Source organism: Bos grunniens, chromosome 23 (genome assembly GCF_055505025.1).
Source record: "Bos grunniens cultivar Pamir isolate PY7600 chromosome 23, Bosgru_T2T1.0, whole genome shotgun sequence".
Classification (NCBI taxonomy): Eukaryota; Metazoa; Chordata; class Mammalia; order Artiodactyla; family Bovidae; genus Bos; species Bos grunniens.
Genome location: NC_141187.1, coordinates 30,963,839 through 30,987,369, shown reverse-complemented (window position 1 = coordinate 30,987,369; position 23,531 = coordinate 30,963,839). Strand labels below are relative to the sequence as shown.

Genomic DNA, 23,531 nt, shown 5'->3' with positions numbered 1-23,531 from the left:
GCTTCTGAAGGACATTGCCAAAATTTATTCTATGGGGCACAGTAATTTCTCTCAGAGTCAGTGTTTCAAAGAGAAATTTTAAAAGGTTGATCTTGGCTTCCCTGGTGGCTCCACTGGTAAAGAATCTGCCTGCAATGTAGGAGGTGCGGGCTAGATCCCTGGGTCAGGAAGGAGGAAATGGCAACCCACTCCAGTATTCTTGCCTTGAGAATCCCATGGACAGAGGAGCCTGATGTGCTTACAGTCCATGCAGTCGCAAGAGGCAGACACAACTTAGCAACTAAACCACCACCACCACCACATTGTGACCAGCGTTCAATACATTATCCTTTCTCTAAATTCTTACAATGTTTTCCTCCTTTTTGTGGACAGGGTGATGGGTATGAACAGTAGCAGTGTCAAAGAAGACTTTGTCCTGGTGGGCTTCTCTGATCAGCCCAACCTAGAAAAGATACTCTTTGTGGTTGTTTTGGTATCCTATCTCCTGACTCTGATGGGAAATACAGTCATTATTCTGATCTCCTCTACAGACTCTAAACTCAGAACACCCATGTACTTTTTCCTTACTCACCTCTCCCTAGTTGATATTTGCTTTACTACCAGTATTGTTCCCCAGCTTCTGTGGAACCTAAGAGGACCAGCCAAGACCATAACAGCCCTGGGCTGTGCTGTCCAGCTCTACGTCTCTCTGGCTCTGGGCTCCACTGAGTGCATTCTCCTGGCTGTAATGGCCTTTGATCGCTATGCTGCGGTGTGCAAACCTCTCCACTATGCAGCCATAATGAACCCATGGCTGTGCCAGGCTCTGGCAGGGGTTGCGTGGCTGAGTGGAGTAGGAAACACTCTCACCCAGAGCACTGTCACCCTCTGGCTGCCTCGCTGTGGACACCAGTGGCTCCATCATTTCTTCTGTGAGGTACCCTCAATGATTAAACTTGCATGTGTGGACATCCACGCCAATGAGGTCCAGCTATTCATTGCTTCATTGGTCTTGCTCCTTTTGCCCTTAGCACTGATATTGATGTCCTATGGACATATAGTCAAGGCAATTATTAGGATCAAGTCAGTCCAGGCCTGGCACAAAGCCCTGGGGACATGTGGATCCCACTTGATGGTAGTGTCCCTCTTCTATGGGACCATTACAGCTGTTTACATCCAGCCCAACAGTTCTTATGCCCATACTTATGGGAAATTCATCTCCCTCTTCTACACAGTAGTGACTCCAGCCCTCAATCCTCTCATCTACACACTGAGGAATAAAGATGTGAAAGGAGCACTGGGAAGACTTTTTCACAGAGCCAGAGACCTAGGCTTATAAAAAATGAAGCTGAGCGCATAGAAGTCGATTTTTGATGGCAAAATGAAGCTGAAGGTCATCTTGTACATTCTTTGTCTAAAGAAACACTAACCTATAAGGAGCACACACAATCATCACAGTCTGCTACTCAGCCTCAGAATCATCCGTCCTCTCAACCTCTTTCCCAGGCTTCTTTTGAACCCTTTGAAGCCACTATTTCCACACACCCTTTAATTGTCCATTATTCACATAATTTCTGTTTCTTGCCCTCCCTTCCTGCTTTTTTTCAATCTTCCTTCCCTTTTTCTACTGTTCATTCTATTTTTCCAATTGTTCTCTCCTGTATTACCCCTTGCCTTCCCTTCCCTCCTTTTTGTTGCTTCCTTCCTTTCCCCCTTTTTAGTCTTTCATTTCTTTCCATTTTTATGAGGTGCTTAACAACCATTTTCCTGGCTGCTTCTACACTATATCCCTTCCCAACTGTATTCTAACAATTCCTGGAAACAACTCTGTCTAAAAGTAATTTCCCGTTTATCACAATAAAGAGTTTTCATTTGCTGTGTGGTGTCCAGTGCAGAGAATAGACTCTAAATGTGTGGATTTTAACTCCACAACTTCCTTTCTGAGCTTGTGCAAGTTTTATTAAAGCTTTTTTGTATCATATTTACTTAGGGAATGTACATCTCTTACTTACTTATCATATTTACATATTTCATTAAACGAATGAAACATCATTATTATGTTTATTAAAAGATCCAAAAGGCAATGTAGTGTAAGTTTAAGAGGCTTTTCTTTGTTCATTTTGTAATGTAAGTGCTTGACTTAAGCTATGATTATGGAGGCATCCACTCCAAATGTTCTTAAAAAGAATCATTGCTAAGCACATGAATAGATTAAAGAGCCAGGCTTCCCCCAATCCCATACTCTTAGACTCTTTTGTTTCAGAGGTCTTGGTTGATTTTGGGTGACTGACAACTTGGGCCACTTGTTTTTCACTTCCTGCTCTTTTAATTCCCTCTCTTATGTTTTCACCAATGAAGAGGAAACCCAGAAACCCAAGGCCACCACCTTCAGCCTCATTGAAAGCAGAACCCTAGACCTGCTCTCTCTCTATCCAAGACCAGACTTGCCATGTATACTCTTGAACTTGTTAGTAATGAACCTTGTTCTTTTTTCAGGTTTCTCAGTGGTTATTGTTGAGGGCATCTTGCAATCATAAGAACCACAAAGGGCTAATCCAACCACAACACTGTTTAAACATACGCTGAGATCAGCACAAAACAATAAGTAAAGCATGTGCAAAAAATGATCAATAAATAGCAATTAACATCTTTTCAATCTTCTAATTTTCTGATCATAATATTCCCTCTGTTTTAGTCTATATATAGGTACTGTTAATGGTTATGTTCAATTTACATAGTCAATAACTAGTTTCTGTCAAGCGAGTGTATTCTCCTCAGTTTTTGTCTCATCACAACAAAGATTTGGAGTGATGGACATTAAAGCCCCCTTGGCGTGTCACAGCTCTCAGGTCTTGGACAGACCGTGTTATAGCTCTCAGGTCTCGAATGGACTGTGTTACAGCTCTTAGACAAATCAGTGTTATAGCTCAGTGTTACAGCTCTATTTTATTTAGAAGATAGCAGGAAAATCCATCTTCGAGGCGTGAGGGCACATTGATCCAAAGACTTGACAAGAAGAACGCCCCAGCACGGCGGAGAGAGAAACAGAGAGAGGCTTTTGGCTCCTCTTTTTAATGTGTTTTTTCCTACCCCGTGGGTCTGCCCTATGCAAATTGGGCTTAGCCAGGAGTGCTGTTTTACCGGAAGTCCTCACTCCCATCCTCGGACCTTCCTTTGACCTTCCATTGTTCTATTTTCGCGGGCTTTTCCCTTCCTTGTCTTTTAGCCACTGCCATTTTGGACTCCTTTTCCCTATTCTCAGTCAGTTCAGTTCAGTCGCTCAGTCGTGTACAACTCTTTTAGACCCCATGAATCACAGCACGCCAGGCCTCCCTGTCCATCACCATCTCCTGGAGTTCACTCAAACTCACATCCATCAAGTCGGTGATGCCATCCAGCCATCTCATCCTCTGTCTTCCCCTTCTCCTCCTGCCCCCAATCCCTCCCAGCATCAGAGTCTTTTCCAATGACTCAACTCTTCGCATGAGGTGGCCAAAGTACTGGAGTTTCAGCTTTGGCATCATTCCTTCCAAAGAACATCCAGGACTGATCTCCTTCAGAATGGACTGGTTGGATCACCTTGCAGTCCAAGAGACCCTCAAGAGTCTTCTCCAACACCACAGTTCAAAAGTATCAATACTTTGGCGCTCGGTTTTCTTCACAGTCCAACTCTCACATCCATACATGACCACTGGAAAACCCATAGCCTTGACTAGACGGACCTTTGTTGGCAAAGTAATGTCTCTGCTTTTGAATATGCTATCTAGGTTGGTCATAACTTTTCTTCCAAGGAGTAAGCGTCTTTTAATTTCATGGCTGCAGTCATCATCTGCAGTGATTTGGGAGCCCCAAAAAATAAAGTCTGCCACTGTTTCCACTGTTTCCCCATCTATTTCCCATGACGTGATGGGACCAGATGCCATGATCTTCGTTTTGTGAATGTTGAGCTTTAAGCCAACGTTTTCACTCTCCTCTTTCACTTTCATCAAGAGGCTTTTTAGTTCCTCTTCACTTTCTGCCATACAGTTACTCATTTATATCTGGATGGAAAAATAATCACCTGAGGGGAGCTATTCTGAGAGACTGTTTCCCAGACCTGAAGTCCTCAGAAAGTCTGCCAAATAAAACAGAATTCTAAAGAAAGAGAGAGAGAGAGAGAGAAGGAAAGAAAATGAAAAATAATCACCTGAAAATGTGGCAAAAATAAGTTAGTCCATTTTTTTTTTGACTTCATAATATGGAAAAAACATGTTTATTTTCTCCACTCAAAAAGTGTGACACATTTGCTTTCAATGGTGACAACAGAGCCTAAGATGTTATTTCCGAAAGGACAAGTATAGTAATGTGGTAGTAAAGAATATTTGAACTCAGATATCAGACTCTATGTCCTGTCTCCATCATTTATTTCCCAGCTGCATAACTCCAGGTAAATCACTAAGCATTTCTAACCCTCATTTTCTCCATTTCTAAAGTGAGGACAGCCTTAGAAAGAATATAGTAAGAATTTGGTCAATGTTAGTTGTCATTAATAAACTTTGTTGATCTTGGTGATAAGCATGGTGTCAGATTGAGTGGCCTTGATAGTAAATATATGTTTTCCCAGCATAAATTTTGTGGGTTGTCACAACCCACAATTCTCATTCTACTCACATTCTACTAGTTTCACTTATGAAAATCAAATGAGTTCTGCTTTTGACATCTCACCAAATATGTTGGTAAGTTGTTTCATTCAAACATACTTTTTTTTTTTCATAGACAAGCCAATAGCAATTAGTCTACTATGATCTAATAATTGTGACCAAATTATAGTATCTAAATCTTGCTTTGATTTTGGTGGTTTTCCATTGCCAGAGCCGAGGGGGAAATGTATTCCTCATGTAAACTCTGAACAAAGATATCCCTATTCCTAGTCCACTTCACACTTGCTTATAGTTCACCTCCCAACCTCCAGACTGAATTCATCTACTGTAATAGTAACAGATGAAGTCTTTATTGGCAAGGTTCTCCTGAAAATCTGTACCAGCAGGATCCATTAATCACCCGTATAATCATCCATATTTTTTCTTTTAGTTTTTATAACTATAAGCTCTCTTTCTCCCTATTATCCTCACAGTTAACCTTTTTAATTTTCACAGTTACTTAATTTCTCACATTAAACCTAAATCAATAAGAAATTTATGCTAAAGAAAATGAACCTATGATCTCTACTATTTAAGAACTCTCCTTAAGATGAAAACATGTGCACTAAGAAGTGACAAACCAAGTCATAAATCAACATATAAGTTTATCTCTAATTTACTCAATCAGTAATAATTTATGCACCATTGTATGTTTATCACTGTGAAGAATTAGAATATCCTAGCATTATTGAAGAATAATATATAATATTCCTATAAAATATAAATTAATTGAAGATCATGATAGATGCAAAATAAAAGGGCAAGTATATCGAATATCTATGTGTTTAAGAAATTCATACTAAAGGATAGATCTATTATAATTGCTTCATAAATCATGAAATTTATTTTATAGGGGATTCCTGAGATTCCTTGGTAACTCAGATGTAAAGAATCTGCCCACAATGCAAAAGACCTGGGTTCAATCCCTGGGTTGGAAAGATCCCCTGGAGAAGGAAATGGCAACCCACTCCAGTATTCTTGCCTGGAAATACCATGGACAGGGGAGCCTGATGGGCTACAGTCCATGGTATCACAAAGAGTCAGACATGACTGAGCAACTATCACTTTCACTGTTTACTATGTAGTACTTTGAAGGAAGAGATAAAACTGAAAATATACATGGAATCAAGAAAGTTGCCTTCCAGGAAAGAATATCCTGAATCTGGTAAGGCTTAGAGGGCATCATCTTTGAAGGATGGAAATCACATCATTGACTTCCAATGATATATATCAAGAATAAAAATAATATGGCACCTTACATTTTATAATTGTATAAATCTTTGCTGAATAAAAAGTTAAGGTGCATTTTTCCAAGCTTAACATATATTTTCTATTATTTTATCCTCATAACCAGCTATCTAAGTAGATTTTTTGAAAAATGATTCTGATTAAACATAGTAAATTTAGCAAAAATATTTATTCCCATTCCTTTCTAAAAACCATAAAAATTGTATTAAATACAAAATTGTATGAATCTGTAAGAACAAATCAAACTGGAGCCCAACTATGAGCAGAGAAGAGATCTATAAACATTAGAGAGATAGGAAGTAGGTGCTTGTGTGCTCAGACACTTCAGTCATACCCAACTCTTTGAGACAACATGGACTGTAGCCCACCAGCCTCCTCTGTCTATGGGAATTCTCCAGATAAGAATACTGGAGTGGGATGCCTGATTCTCCTCCAGGATTCATCCTGACCCAGAGATCGAACATGAGTCTCTTTTTTAATCTTCTGCATTGGCGGGTGGGTTCTTTACCACTAGCGGTGGAAGACAGTAAGTGATTTATAGAGAAAAGTATGACATCTGACTGCTTTTGAAAGATTGAGAGGCAGAAATAAAACACAGCAGCCAACATTCAATGCCTCAGGAAATGCTATTTTCTCCAACTTCAAAGATATCCAGAAGTTCGCCACTTCTCTTGCTAAGACCCTGCTCTAAGTCTCCACCATCTCTCAGCTAGATTACTGTCTTAGTGTCTGTTTTTGTAATCACTTCCACACTTGCGGGGAATTCTAGGCACAACAGATATTCTGAAACTCAAGGTCAATCATTCATCTTCTTATTTCTCTTTTTAAAGCCCCAAATGTCTAAGCACAGGAAAAGCCCAAATTCTTACAGTGGCATCTCCTGACCTCATCTCCCAACTCCCTCCTGACTCACTCAGCTCAGCCTGTTGGCCTCCATGTTGTTATTAAAATACACCAGGTAAGGCCTTTGCCATTCTCTGGCTGGGAAACTTTATACCTGCTTGGCTCACTTCTTTCGCTCATTCAAGTGTTTAAATCTCACCTTCTCAAGGAGAGCTCTCCTGAGGGCTCCATTTAATTCTACCATCTGTCCATCTCATTCACTGGATGCTTCTCTTCCTACTCTATGGTTTCTTTCACCCAGAGCACTTTCCCTCTTCTGAAATACTCTACAGCATAATTTATTAGGCTTATTTGTTATTATGTTCCTCCTTCCCCTTAAATTTTAACTTCAAAGAGACAACAATCTTTGTTATTTGCCGAAGCATTCTAAGTGCATAGAGTAGTACCTAACACTCTTAAGCAATGAGTGACTATGTTTGAAAATGTTGAAATAATTTAGAAATATTCAAGAAACTGTCAGATAAAAAATCTAGAAGAGCTGAATGTACTTTCTTGTCATAACAGAAAATGGAGGTAGAGAGGATATGGAATACTAGCTACTGCTGTTTGTTTTCTTTTAACTATGTAGAAATATTTGACTTCATATTATTTACATAAATCTTTGAGAAAGCATTGAATAAAAAGTCAAGTCTTATGAAAAATAAAGAGATGCATATAAAGGGAATTTGGTTAAGGTAAAATGTTGGTTTATTTAATTTCAAGCTTTGAAAGTGAGTGAAAGTGTTAGTCACTCAGTTGTGTCCAACTCTTTGCAACCTTATGGAGCCCACCAGGCTCCTCTGTCCACGGGATTCTCCAGGCAAGAATACTGGAGTGGATTGCCATTCCCTTCTCCAGGACATCTTCCCGACCCAGGGATCGAATCCAGGTCTCCTGCACTGCAGGCTTTAAGCACATTTTTTTCACAGTTGTCAACATATTCTCTTTACATCCCTCAGGAAACCTCCCATGAAGGACACCATAGTTGTATAGAGTTGTTTTGTCCTTATTATTGTTAAAAGTTTAAAAAATGTGAAAAACCTGACAAGAAATACACATAGTAAGACTATTCATGGGGCAAATAAATTTCTCCTTCACTCCTAACTCCATGATTGCACTCTGCGCTTCCTGGTATCTTCTGTACACAAACTAGCACACTTAGGATATGTGCAAATGTGTTTTTATACATACATTTATTTATACATTTATGATGATAGATAAATAAATAGCATCTTGTGTTATCAGTACCCTCCTATAACTTTTTTTCTCAAATATATATACCTTAGAGACCATTCTAATTCTGTAGCCATAGACTTGTCTCATTAATTTTAATAAATACATAATATTACTTTGTAAAGACATATTTAACAACTCCAGGGCTGGTAGTCACTTATGATGTTTGTAGCCTTTTGTTAATGCAAACAATGCTGCAGTAAAGGTCTTTGCACATCCGTCTCTGCACGCCTATGTGAGAATATCTGTCTGGGTGAATTCTGGAAATGGAAATGTTGTGTCAGTAGATGTACATTTTTGCACATAGTATATAGTCTTAAATACTCTAAAAAAAAAAAAAAGCTAAAGCAAAATGGTTTTCAACATGATATATTTTGCTGTATGCAATTTGATAAGCAAAAATTATTACCCATTTAATATAATTTGCATTTTTGTATGTATAAGAATAAACCATTTTATCATATATTTGAAAGTCAAGCAAAAGCCTATGTCCTATACCTTTGCTGTTGTTTCAGTTGGATCGTTTTTTTCCATACTGATTTTTTTTTTTTTTTATAATTGACATGTATATGTTGAGTTTAGCCTTTTTAGTCTTTCACATGGGACTTCCCTGGTGGCTCAGACAGTAAAGAATCTGCCTGCAGTGTTGGGGACCTGGATTCATCCCTGGGTTGGGAAGATTCCCTGGAGAAAGCAATGGCTACGCACTCCAATATTCTTGCCTGGAGAATTCCATGGACAGAGAAGATGCTTCACAAATATTTTTGGAAGTTTATCACATTTTTTTGTTTCATTTTGTGTATCTTATTTGTCTTTACAGAAATTTTTATGTAACAAATGCTTCAATCATTTTAAGCCCTGAGTTTTAGTGATTTTTTGAGTGATTGTAGATCTTTTGTATGCTATTATCATGCTTCTACACTTAAAGTTTTTATTGTTTTGGAGTTAATTTGAAGGTAGGAATTTATGATCTTTTTTTAAAAATTTTAATCAGTTGGTACAATCACATTCTATTGAAAAATTCTCTTGATGACATGAAATTATAATAATATAAAGTTCTACCTTTATTGTAAAATAAACCTTCATGCACATTTGGGTTTATTTCTGAAGCCTACGCTGGACTGGAAGAAACACAAGCTGGAATCAAGATTGCTGGGAGAAATATCAATAACCTCGTGTATGCAGGTGACACCACCCTTATGACAGAAAGTGAAGAGAAACTAAAAAGCCTCTTGATGGGAGTGAAAGAGGAGAGTGAAAAAGTTGGCATAAAGCTCAACATTCAGAAAATGAAGATCATGGCATCTGGTCCCATCACTTCATGGCAAATAGATGGGGAAACAGTGGAAACAGTGGCAGACTATTTTTTTGGGCTCCAAAATCACTGCAGATGGTGACTGCAGCCATGAAATTAAAAGATACTTACTCCTTGGAAGAAAAGTTATGACCAACCTAGATAGCATATTGAGAAGCAGAGACATTACTTTGCCAACAAAGGTCCATCTAGTCAAGGCTATGGTTTTTCCAGTGGTCATGCATGGATGTGGGAGTTGGACTGTGAAGAAAGCTGAGCACTAAAGAATTGATGCTTTTGAACTGTGGTGTTGGAGAAGACTCTTGAGAGTCCCTTGGACTGCAAGGAGATCCAACCAGTCCATTCTAAAGGAGATCAGCCCTGGGATTTCTTTGGAAGGAATGATGCTAAAGCTGAAGCTCCAGTACTTTGGCCACCTCATGCGAAGAGTTGAGTCATTGGAAAAGACTCTGATGCTGGGAGGGATTTGGGGCAGGAGGGGAAGTGGACGACAGAGGATGAGATGGCTGGATGGCATCACGACTCGATGGATGTGAGTTTGAGTGAACTCCGGGAGTTGGTGATGGACAGGGAGGCCTGGCGTGCTGCGATTCATGGGGTCGCAAAGAGTCGGACACGACTGAGCGACTGAACTGAACTGAAGTGAATATAAATTCCTTTCAAAAAATTAATTTCATATCATAATCTGAAGCCAAATAAGTCAGGAGTTGAATAACCAGAATTTTTATGATAAAGAAGTACAAAGTCTGGCTTTTGGAGTTTTTTGTCCAAAATTACAGATTTAATATTTATAAACAATCATAGCAGCTATATGTCCATTACTTTTCCTACTACATATGTATTGTGAAAGAAAAAAAGAAAGGCTAATACAGCAGAGACACTGGATAAAAACATGTTGAATTTTAATTTTGACATTCGAACTGGGGAGTCTGGATTAGTATTCCTCAGTAACTTGGAGGAAGAAAAACTAGATCAAATTTAGAAGCACTAGTTTTATTCCTGATTGAGTCCCTTGGACTGCAAGGAGATCAAACCAGTCAATCCTAAAGGAAATTAGTCCTGCATATTCATTGAAAGGACTGATGCTGAAGCTGAATCTCCAATACTGTGGCCACCTGATGCAAAGAACTGACTCACTGGAAATGATCCAGATGTTGGGAAAGATCTAGGAGGAGACGACAGCAGATGGGATAGTTGGATGGCATTACCGGCTTGATGGACATGAGTTTGAGCAAGCTCCAGGAATTGGTGATGGACAGGGAAGCCTGGTGTGCTGCAGCCCACGGGGTCACTAAGAGTTGGATATGAATGGGCGACTGAACAGATTCTGATTCTACTGAACAGATTCTGATTCTACTTGGCTGTATATTTTGGGCAAGTTATTTTATTTTTCTGAGTTTTAGAATTATCATTAGCTAAACCTAAATTATCAAAATGTATACCTCTAATTTATACAGTGACTATGACTACCAAATAAATATATATATTATGTTTATTAAATAGCTTTTATAATAAATACAAATATAGAGTGAGAATGAGGAGCCACTATGGTGGTGAAACATGAAAAGAATCATAATTTAGAAAGATTACTTTTGCAACTATACCTAGCTGTCCTATTTTTCTCAGAATAGTAAGCATATGTAAAGTGTGGTTTTACCTATTTAGTATTGCATATTACTAATTTAGTTATTAATATATTGACATACATTAATGTTTTAATGAAGTGAAGTGAAGTCACTCAGTCATGTCTGACTCTTTGCGACCCCACAGACTGTAGCCTACCAGGCTCCTCTGTCCATGGGATTTTCCAGGCAATAGTACTGGAGTGGATTGCCATTTTCTTCTCCAGGGGATCTTCCCAACCCAGGGATCAAACCCAGGTCTCCCGCATTGTAGACAGACGCTTTACCATCTGAGCCACCAGGGAAGTCAATGTATTAATATAATATACTATATAAAATATAAATTAATCTATAATATATAAAATTATATATAATATCTACATACCATATAATCTATATTAATGTAATTATCAATATGTATTAATATAATTATTAATATGAAATGATATCAACAACCACTAAATCTTATTGGAATTGATTTGGTTTCCTCTTAGATGATTCTCCATACTGATATACCCAATGTTTGTGTATCATTAGAAACATTTTCCTGGTTGTCTTTGAGGTTGTCTCACCTTCTAGTCCCTCTGGTTTTTTTCTCCTGGACATGCTGGTGGTATAAATGTTAATTATGCTGACTCTCAGAGGTTTAAATGGAAGGATGAGCCAAGATAGGAATAGCATGACGACTCCTGGGAGAGCTTCTTGTGGATCTATGAATTCTATGGATAGCCTTAAACTGGAGTTAGCTTCTTGAAGTTGACCCTTCAGTAGGTCAGAGAGAGCCTGGCTGAAACTCTGCAGAACTGAGAAGAAATGCAAACAGAAAACCAAGGTCTGGGTATTATGGTATTATGTTTCAGCCACAGGTCAGTCTCCCATAACTCCCCCACTCTGTCATGCCCTGAACAACTGATGAGTTAAAACTCAACATCAAGTAAGTGCAGAAAGAGTTTGGGGAGGTAAGGACAGTGAAAAATCAAAAGTCACCTTGCTTTGTCATTGGTTGATTTATAAGATGGAGTAAAGGGACGATTCAGCAGTAGAACGCTAAGTGATTTTCTTTTAAATTTAAGGTTGATTCCACAGATGCATATATTTTTGTTTGAGAGGAGAACAATCAAATTAGGAAAAGTGTACAGACCTAGGATTCAAAATCTTATTTTATTCAAAGTTCTGCTTCTGAATTTTGTAGGTTTATACACTTGGGTAAGTCCTGTAACTTCTTGCTGTCTGAGTTTCTTCTCTTCTATCATTAAAAAAAAATCTTTTTACTTTAGAAGGTTATTATGATAACAAAACAAACATACATGTGAGGAAGATTGCTATATGAGTACCAAAGCAAATATATATGTGTGTTTGTGTGTATATATATATATATGGTTACTTATATGCTTATGGAAAATTCGATATATGCTGATGTTTCTAAATCCTAGGTATACATTATTTTATTATGAGGAAAGCTATGGGAAAATGTAAATTTACTATTAGTGTTAGGTACCTTTGGGACTTTATATTTTCATTTAAATATTTTTAAGTGTGCCTTTTTTTATCACTTTTCTAGATTAAAACTGCTATTTGTATTACAAAGTTTGTGAACAGCAAGATATTGATTTTGTGCAGATAGCAATTAAGTTCTGAAGGTCCTACTATTCAAACAAATCAAAGACTGTTTAAATCTATGACAATTTAGAACAAAGGAATCCGATAGGCAGAAAGCATGGCATTGAGATCACAGCAAAGATCCTCAGATAATATCTAAAATAAATTAGAGGTGAAATGAATACTTAAATATTGTTTTTATTTTGTCATAACATATTATATTCGAATCATGCTTATGAAGTTGTTAAAGAGTATATCAGGATGCAAACATCTATAAAAATGGCCAATGTTTTCTTAAGGCATGTTTTAAGATACTTCTTTCTTGCTGCCCTTTCATTCCTTTGCAGGTCCTATTTGCTGGAGAAGCACAGATTCTTCTGTCTTCCCAGCTCCATTTTCTCATCCTCTGGGGGGTTCATCAGCATTTCCTTTAACTTCCTATTTAGACAAATTAAGCTCTACTAATCCCATAATTTTCATACACAACCAGAAAGGCAAAAACTCCCCACAGCCTTTTCCAGGCAAATTAACAACTGCTGGATTTGGTCTCACCCCTGTAATCTTTGCATCTTATTTTTTTCTGTTTCTCTCTCCTGTTGCATATTCAGAAGACACATTTAAACTGATCATATGCAATGTGCTGGACAAAACAGTATGCTCTTTGTGGCTGTGTATATCTTCTCTCTCTCATTCCCATTTTTCTTTCTTTTTTCTAAATAATTCTATCGATTCTTTTTTTTTTTTTTTTCTTTCTATCCTTGCCACATAGCATGAGACATCTTAGCTCCCTGACCAGGGATCCAACCCCGTACCCCCTGCAGTGGAAGCACAGAGTCTTAACCACTGGACCACCAGGAAATTCCTTCTTTCCCTATTTTCTTTCTTCATTCCCCCCCCAACCCCCGCTTTACTTATCTGTTGCTATCATTTTATCATCACTTATTTTATCACTATGTTTCTATATGCCTTCAATGTTTAGGAATGCTGTTATGTACTCTGAAAACCAATAAAACATGATACATATTTTCCTTTAAAATTTTTTACTCTTCCTAGAGTAAGTATGTGATTTAATTTTATTCAAAACAGTCCAAGCTTATCTCAGAAACTTAAAGGCATGCTGGATCCATTTAGAGGGATATAAGAGAAAATAATAAAGATTGGGAAAATAGCATGGCAGTAATCTGTGAAAGGTAGGAGAAAATTTTCAGCTTTCTTTAGATTTAAAAATAGTGTCTGAGTGCAGGTAACTACAAAATGAGATCCTGAGTCTTTATTTAGCAAGAAAGCAATTCAGAGAGGGTGAATTCTACAATTGTATCTTTTATGATTCTAATTGGAAATATTCATGTGCTCATTGAGGGGCATCCTTCTATAAAGTAACCCTGCAACACATGAGTGATTTTTCTTTGATCAAAATAGATGAGGCAAAATTTGGTTCAGAAATTATATATAAAGATAAAAATGTTTCTCAATGTTGAATCAGGATCCCATGTTTTATTTCTATAATTCTGTAATCAACTGGCAATGATATCTGTGCCATATCTTTGCAAATACAATATAATTCCAAGCATAATCATATTTCCAAGATTATATTTCTAAAGTCCCACTATCATATGATAAGAAATGGGAGAAGAAAAGACACTGGATAAGACCAGTTTTAAATGAAGAGTGTTATTCTATATATAAGGATAGAATTTATAAGGGGGAGTCTCAGAAGATAATCAACTTGATTTTCCATAGAAGTTCACAGGTACTTGAAAATTTCCAGAAACATTTTTATATAATTTTACTATGTAAGTAGTCCTACTAATATTTCAGCTACTGCTTATATTTCCCTTAATATTATACAGTTTTTTCTTGATCCAATTATCATGTAAGCAGTATGGAGTTTGAAGTGGCATTCAAAATCCATTGATTTTGATAAGTAATATAAATGTATTTATTGATTGATTAGTTGCATCATTTTGGGAATGAGCAGAAAAGCCTTAAAATATTTGCTCTAAGGGTAAAACAGGGTGTATTTAAACTCTGCTTTAGTTTTGGGGTATGAAATGAAAAAGTAAAGCTGTATCTTGGTTCTGTTGTGATGAAATAGCAATGAAATGGATTGAGGTCATAAAAGAAAAAAATAATAAATTCAAGGGTGCTAACATAATTTAACATATAGGAAATCCAAAGGGAAGAGATTCACAGTTGTTGGTTTCAATTGAATTAAAGTTAATTCAGTTAAGTTCAGTTCATTCGCTCAATCGTGTTCGATTCTTTGTGACCCCATGAATCCCAGCATACTAGGCCTCCCTGTCCATCACCAACTCCCAGAGTCTAGCCAAACCCATGTCCATCGAGTCAGTGATGCCATCCAACTATCTCATCCTCTGTCGTCCCCTTCTCCTCCTGCCCTCCCCTTCTCCTCCTACCCTCAATCTTTCCCAGCATCAGAATCTTTTCAAATGAGCCAGCTCTTCACATGAGGTGGCCAAAGTATTGGAGTTTCAGCTTCAGCATCAGTCCTTCCAATAAACACCCAGGACTGATCTCCTTTAGGATGGACTGCTTGGATCTCCTTGCAGTCCAAGGGACTCTCAAGAGTCTTCTCCAACACCACAGTTCATAAGCATCAATTCTTTGGTGCTCAGCTTTCTTTATAGTCCAACTCTCACATCCATACATGACCACTGGAAAAACCATAGCCTTGACTAGATGGACCTTTGTTGGCAAAGTAATGTCTCTGCTTTTTAATATGCTGTCTAGGTTGGTCATAACTTTCCTTCCAAGGAGTAAGCGTCTTTTAATTTCATGGCTGCAGTCACCATCTGCAGTGATTTTGGAGCCCAGAAAAATAAAGTCAGCCATTGTTTCCACTGTTTCCCCATCTATTTGCCATGAAGTGATGGGACCAGATGCCATGATCTTTGTTTTCTGAATGTTTAGCTTTAAGCCAATTTTTCACTCTCCTCTTTCACTTTCATCAAGAGGCAATTAAAATGTAGTAAATGCTTAGTATATTTAACATACACTCTTACCTCTATTATAGGCTTACTCTTTAAGAGTATACAATCCATCTGGTCAGGAAAATAGGACATTACAGAAACAAAACAAATTACATATATATATATATATATATAATTTTTATAAAATATGGAATGTACCAAAAGAGAATTACAAATAAAGTGCTCTAGAGAATTAGAAAAGGAGTGCATAGTCACTCAGTTGTGTCCAACTCTTTGTGATCCCATGGACTATAGCCCACTAGGCTCCTCTGTCCACGGGATTTTTCAGGCAAGAAATACTGTAGTGGATTGCCATTTCCTTCTCCAGGAGATCTTCCCAAGTCAGGGACAGAAAAAAAGGAAAGTGGGGAATAATTTAGAACACTTTAGTACTTGAAATGGCCCTTACAGGATGGAAAGCAACAACGGTGTCTCATATCAGCATAAATGCCAGTGAGAGAATAAAAAGTTTGGATAAAATGGAATGGTTTGAGCCATGATTATAGGAGGCATTGAATCTAAGTCTGCATTTTAATAAAATGTGTTACAATGTGGAGATTCACTGCTGAATTTTGAGCTGAGATGTGTGTGCATGATCAGATTTGAACTAAGGAAAGACTGTTCTACAAACATGTTAAGATGCTTTGAAGATGAGAGAGCCATTGCAAGTGAGGAGACCACTTTGAAAACTAGAGGCCATGGAATATTGAATTATTTTCTCTGTGTCTGTTTTATTTTATTTTATTTTTCTGTGTCTGTTTTAACTTTTCTGTATAGATATAAATTTAATGGATAGACGCAAGAGACAATGTTAAAGAATAGTTGGTCCAGTCTGACAACTTGGCTGACACATCGACAATTGTAATTCAAAGATGACAATTAGGATCCCAAAAGAATTGTGATTTTATAACCAGAGCAAAGAAATCAGAAGTGTGAGATGGATGGGTAAGAAGCTCTGTTTAGAGTTAACAATTCTGAGCTTTGGGCTGTGAAGCAAGCACTTCTCCCTATAATTTCTCACTGTCACTCACCGTCCCCCCTCCCCCGCCACACACACACTAATTCCACAGTTGAATGACACCAATGTGAGGAAAAAAAAAAACCTGACCAACTAAATCCAATAATTCTACCACGTTAAGGGCACAAGATTATAATGTAAGGCCAATTAGGAGAATCAGAAAAATAAGTAATCAGAGGTTCCAGGGCTATTTTCCTAGTAGTCACATCATATTTATTATCTGTCAGTATTTATTAATTATCTGTTACAAATAGCATTCTACACTGTTTATAGATGCACAAAAATAAGGAAAGTCCAATATTTTAGGGAATTCATAATTTGGGAAAGAAATCATAGTTATTGAATTATTAGCATATGAAAATAACTGAGTTTACATTAATTCACTTAGTCCTATGAGATACATATAATTATGCTCATTTTAGAGAAAAGAAGATTGAAGTACAAAAGGATTAAATGACATTTCTAAAGTCACTCATCTGGTACACTGGGATTTGAAGGAAGAAGGAAAATGTCTTTTATAAAGTAACTTAAAATGCAAAATTTGCCATAACCAGAGAATCAAACCTAAAGAGATTTTAGAGAATAAAAAATTAATCACTAGAGTTTCCTTCAGAAATTTATAATAAAGGAATCGTGTAATTTCGATGGGGGAAGAGTGAGATAGAGGCACCTCAAATGGTAGAAATATTATAATTAATAAATTAGAAAACAAAATAAGAAAGGGAGAGGGGGAAATGTTTAATGTGTTCATAATTATCTTGAGGAGTTAGAAATTTGTATATAAAAATAAGAGAAATTTACTTAAAGGAGCCAAGTATTTGAAACTCTTTCTGGTGTTTTCACTCAGGTTAGAAATTGATCAAATTTATTTAGATATCTGTTGAGTAGCGTTTCAGAGCAAGCAAGTTTCCAATGCTTGATTGTTTTGTGTGTATGTTATCTTGTTTGAATGTTTTGTTTCTTCCTCCTACTTTCAAATTTTCTTAATAGGATCAACACTAATGCTTGGAAGAGGTAAAAGGAGTCCTGATACTCCATATTTTCACTGTGCAAAATCTATGACATGCTCCAGTTCCCATGATGTTTCTGACTAGGATCAGTTTGAGGAAGATGAAGATACCAAAATGCCTTGGCTCCCCCTGGACTGCTGATCCACCTGCCTTCTTCATGCTGTCCTTTGCTCAACCTATATTTGGGAAAGTCTGCCTTCTTGCAATCTGTTTTCATCAATACTCTGATGTTTCTGTTAAATATTCATAACAAGTAGGGCTGATGGTAGTTCTATTGAAACTTTTTAGAAGAGAATATAACAAAATCCAAAGGAATGATAACTAACCAGAAGACACTCATCACATAAGGAAAATTTCCCAATTACTTTGCTGGCTCTTTTTATTCTTTTATTAATAATCTTTCACTAGTACACTGATAATGTTGGCTTGATATTTCATCATAATTAGAATATAGATGCAGATTAAAGCAGAAATGAGAGTTTCATCTCAGCATCTCTGGCTTTTAGTTTCCAGTGGCTTCCTTTTATCATTGATACCTATCCTTAGAGAAGTGGGTGTTTAGAGGTCTCAGCTGGAATTTCTCCCATCAGTGCCAATATGTGGGTCAGTAATCAGAGCTCACTAGATGATTTTATCTTATTGGGATTTTCTGATCGATCCTGGCTGGAAACACCACTCTTTGTCATCCTTCTGGTGGCTTACATCTTTGCCCTGTTTGGAAATATCTCTGTTATCCTAGTTTCCTGCCTGGATCCCCAGCTGGACAGTCCCATGTACTTTTTTGTTTCTAATCTATCCTTTCTGGATTTCTGCTTTACTACCAGTACTGTCCCACAGATGCTAGTCAACCTTCGGGGACCAGAAAAGACCATTAGCTATGGCGGTTGTGTTGCCCAGCTCTATATTTCCTTGGCCTTGGGTTCTACGGAATGCATACTTCTAGCCATCATGGCTTTTGACCGTTATGCTGCTATTTGCAAGCCCCTTCGCTACCCAATCATCATGAACCAGAGACGCTGTATCCACATGGCCACTGGGACCTGGATTAGTGGCTTTGCTAACTCCCTTGTGCAGTCCACTCTCACCGTGTTGACCCCAAGATGTGGACAGAGGGTGATAGACCATTTCTTCTGTGAAGTTCCTGCTCTTCTGAAACTAGCTTGTACAGATACCCATGTGAATGAGGCTGAACTCAATGTGTTAGGGGCTTTGCTACTTCTGGTGCCCCTCTCCCTCATCCTGGGCATTTATGTGTTCATTGCCCAGGCAGTAACGAGAATCCACTCTGCTGAAAGTTGCTGGAAGGCCTTTAATACCTGTGCTTCACATTTGCTGGTGGTCTCTCTCTTCTACTTTACAGCCATCAGTATGTATGTCCAGCCTCCCTCTAGCTATTCACGGGACAGAGGGAAGATCATGGCTCTCTTCTATGGAATTGTCACACCCACACTCAATCCATTTATCTATACACTAAGGAACAAGGATGTGAAAGCTGCCCTTAGAAGGGCACTAACTAAGGAATTTTGGGTCAGGACAAGATGATCTTTGAAGAGAAGACCTAAGAAGTAAGGCTGACTGGTTCTGCCTTTTAAAGAAGATTTCAGACATGGAGACGAGAGGACGGTGTCATAAAGTTCACAGGTGAAACAGGACAAAGAAAGAAACCATCAACTCTTAATGATCTCCACACAGCCCTTATCTACTTTTCAGACTATCTGTTTTTGCAATATTGGATCTTACCAAGTCATATCAATTTTTTCCCTAACCCTTATGACTAGTTAACTTAGTTTCAGAGGAAAAACCTGGTGTAATAGCTAGAGAAAAGATATTTAGAAAGCTTTAAAAGGTATATTTGGCATAAACTCTTCCTAAGTGAATCCCAAGTAAACTGGAAATGATCCCATGCTTTTAAAAATGCCATGCTATGCTGAGTTAACTTTAACCAACATGTATTGACAGCATTTAGTCATCTTCTAACAGTCACTGTCCAATTATGTCATCCACCAAAGGCCCCAGAGGCAAGTGAAATCAAGAAACATTTAGGTCAAAACCATATAAGACAGACATATGCAAAAGAAAATACATAAAAATTTTAGACTCAGTGATTTTAAATGTTACTTTTGCCATAAACCTGAGCCAGTCTTACACTGGTATGATAAACAACAATGAGGTTAGGGCAAATACATATAGAACTTACTGTGGAGGAAGAGAGAAAAAGCAGAAAGATGCTTTGAACAGTGAACAATGATGGAAAAACCGAAGGCCGAAAATATTCTAACTCAAGAAAACTTACTAGTAATTTATGAGTTTAAAGAGACAACTTCCTTTACCACTTGACTGGGTAAGTTGGGCCTAGTTCAATGTAGGCGTTATGAGGAAATCACGTTGAGTTTAAAGCCTTGCTTGACTTCTTAGCTTTACTTGAAAAAAAGATCTTATAGCCAACTGCCTTGCAAATATGTATTAGTTAAACATGCCTAAAGAAAAGAGAGTGAGTTCAGTAAAAACTCAACATCATTGCCTGGAATGCAAATCAAATATTTTTCTTCATTAATGAGTATATTTATCCCCATAGATAAAGTGATAAACATATGTGTGCCTTTTGGTGAAAACCATTCATTATCTTTGACTATAGTTTTTTGCCACCAAATAGGGACATTAACACTTGCCTTAATTCAAAGGTGCTTGAAATTGCCTTTCTTAGCAAACTTTAAATTTAATATGTAATACTATAGTTCTGTGGCCCATAAAACAAATCTAAATAATAAAATTTTAATTCTAAATTCATAGAACTGTACATAATTCTTTTCCCATATGGGTCATTACAGAGTATTATTCTGAGGATCAGTAGAATTTCTGCCAATCTCTCTTTTATAGTACATATCCCCAAACTTTCTTTATAAAATCATCCTTTCCAAAATACATTTAACCATTTTTACTTATTTTAGTCCTCTAGTTATGTCAAAGTAATGAATCACAGTCCCTTAATAAGGTAATAAACATGAATTTCTCGAAACCCATCAGTGTGTTTCATCAGATTCCTGAATTTTGGAGAATAAATACAATGGATGGTATGAATTCTGGAATCTGAATTAAATTGGTATATGACTAGGAACATTAACAATCTATGTGCATTCAACACTGCCAAAAATAATGTAAATTTTTGAATCGCAAATACTGAAGACAGGATGTAAGTAAAATATGCAAAAACTCTCCCTCCCAAAATAAAATATTCCAGTAAATCAAGATCACCTCATAAAATGGAATATTTTATATGAATTTCTCTTTTCTCCCCACATATCAGTAAGAATCTTGGCATTTTCCTACTCAGCATATTCGACTGCATTTAGAATTTGTTTTTCTGACAACACTGGTTAACCCCAATCATATGAGATGTCCTTCTTTCAGGTGGGTTCTATTTGAATACTTTATCAATGCATTGCCTTTCAATATAAGTCATTCCCAAGCCCATATAACATTCATATTTGTAATTTCTCAGATTACTGCAGATTTCTCTTTCATGCTTTGGACATGATAAATGTTCAGTAAATGCACCCAACATGATTGAATCTAGAACTGTTCCTTTTTCTTTTTTTTTCCACTGCAACCCTCCTATCTCCTCCTAAAAAGAACAATGCAAAGATCTACTTCCTGTCAGTTAAGTACAGTGAACAATTCTGCTTTCTGTGGTCCAGTTGGAAGACAGATGAAGCTAAAATATAAGGAAATGGATTTTTGTTTTAGTTTTTTTTTCTTTTTCTTTTTTTTTAAATTTAAATTTATTTATTTTAATTAGAGGCTAATTACTTTACAATATTGTATTGGTTTTGCCATATATCAACATGAATCTGCCACGGGTGTACATGTGTTCCCAATCCTGAACCCCCCTCCCACCTCCCTCCCCATACCATCCCTCTGGGTCATCCCAGTGCACCAACCCCAAACTTCCTGTATCCTGCATCGAATCTTGACTGGCAATTCGTTTCTTACATGATATTATACATGTTTCAATGCCATTCTCCCAAATCATCCCACCCTCTCCCTCTCCCACAGAGTCCAAAAGACTGTTCTATACATCTGTGTCTCTTTTGCTGTCTCGCATATAGGGCTGTCGTTACCATCTTTCTAAATTCCATATATATACATTAGTATACTGTATTGGTGTTTTTCTTTCTGGCTTACTTCACTCTGTATAATAGGCTCCAGTTTCATCCACCTCATTAGAACTGATTCAAATGTATTCTTTTTAATGGCTGAGTAATACTCCATTGTGTATATGTACCACAGCTTTCTTATCCATTCATCTGGTGATGGACATCTAGGTTGTTTCCATGAAAAGATGTTCAGCATCACTCATTATCAGAGAAATGCAAATCAAAACCACAATGAGGTACCATTTCACGCCAGTCAGAATGGCTGCGATCCAAAAATCTACAAGCAATAAATGCTGGAGAGGATGTGGAGAAAAGGGAACCCTCTTACACTGTTGGTGGGAATGCAAACTGGTATAGCCACTATGGAGAACAGTGTGGAGATTCCTTAAAAAACTGGAAATAGAACTGCCATACGACCCAGCAATCCCACTGCTGGGCAGAGACCAGAATTGAAAGAGACACGTGTACCCCAATGATCATCACAGCACTGTTTATAATAGCCAGGACAAAGAAATGGATTTTAAAGAAATGAAGGTTCCTAGTTAGATTAGAGAAAGAAAATCTGTTTCCTCAATTCTAAAAAAATCTGGAAAAGTATACTAAACTTAAAAAAAAATTTTGATAACAGTGTTTGTCACAATTTATGATCCATTTTTACACAGGACTTCATGTCACTATATTAATAATATAATATATATGCTAATATTTATATTAAAAAAGTTTATAGTATTAATTTATTAATTCTTGATAAAGCAGTGTATTTCTCAGAGCTTGTATGTTATACTTCTCAGAGGGTATTCGAGGTTGTTAAATAAAAATGCTACATCTTCTTGAGTTTATTAGTTTTGCTTGAAAGTCTAGATAAAATTTAAATAAATGAACACTCAAACTACTATCTTGTATTGGAACAAGTATGGATCTATTATGCTGTGGAAGTTGCATACATTTTTAAGCAAAAACATGGGACCACAAAAAAAATTAGCACTGCTGTTGGAAGTTGCTTCCTATATGCCCCCCCAAATCCTAAGGGTATGTTTTGATTTACCTTCAATATTACAGACATATCAGAGCAAAAACTTGAGACTTAAAAAAATTCTGAATTTTTAATATTTTTACATAAATGATATCTGCTATTTTAGAATTTTATACATTAAAATACACAGTTAAATGAATTACAGTACAGGTACTATCAAGCAGGCAAATAAATATAGTACAATGCTGAAAACAAAATTAATGAAAAAATTTAAATATTCTTACAAATATTACTAAAACATCAGTAAATTTATTAAATTTTATATTAGTAAATTTTATAAATAGCAAGTCATTAAACTGAAAAATATTTTGTGATATAGAAAGAGCAGTAGGAAGCATATTCAACAAGGTAAAATTATCTATTTCAAAACAGTCTAGTGTCTATTTATTAGAGGAGCACTAGAAAATTCCCAACGATGTCAAAAACAAATCAAGGCTTAGATAATGTGGCACTACACAGATTCCTCTTTCCTACCATGTGTGAGATCCCATTTTAACATCTACCTTCTAATTCCTTTGAGGTGACTTCCCTGGTGGCTCAGACGGTAAAGCATCTGTCTACAATGCGGGAGACCTGGGTTCGATCCCTGGGTTGGGAAGATCTCCTGGAGAAGGAAATGGCAATCCACTCCAGGACTATTGCCTGGAAAATCCCATGGGCAGAGGAGCCTGGTAGGCTACAGTCCATGGGGTCGCAAAAAGTCGGACACGACTGAGCAACTTCACTACTATTCCCTACTAGGGAACAGGCAGAGGAAGAAAACTGGGTG

The 23,531-nt window shown here is 37.1% G+C and overlaps 3 protein-coding genes across 3 annotated transcripts in view; all 3 read left to right on the top strand.

Moving 5' to 3' along the window:
* The window catches only part of LOC147347218 (olfactory receptor 12D1-like), a 165,405-nt gene that overhangs the window by 26,534 nt on the left and 115,340 nt on the right, over nucleotides 1–23,531 (top strand). The gene's annotated exons all lie outside the window — the stretch shown is intronic.
* On the top strand, nucleotides 377–1,318 carry LOC147347229 (olfactory receptor 2G3-like). Its single transcript, XM_086370578.1, has one exon. It carries the CDS (start codon nucleotides 377–379, stop codon nucleotides 1,316–1,318), a length of 942 nt encoding a protein of 313 aa, XP_086226704.1.
* Nucleotides 18,173–19,117, top strand: LOC147347228 (olfactory receptor 2B2-like). Its single transcript, XM_086370532.1, has one exon. The coding sequence runs from the start codon at nucleotides 18,173–18,175 to the stop codon at nucleotides 19,115–19,117; it is 945 nt and encodes a 314-aa protein (XP_086226658.1).

Excerpts from the sequence above, each read along its gene's own strand:
- LOC147347228 (XM_086370532.1), top strand. The coding sequence starts at position 18,173 with ATGTGGGTCAGTAATCAGAGCTCACTAGATGATTTTATCTTATTGGGA.
- LOC147347229 (XM_086370578.1), top strand. The coding sequence starts at position 377 with ATGGGTATGAACAGTAGCAGTGTCAAAGAAGACTTTGTCCTGGTGGGC.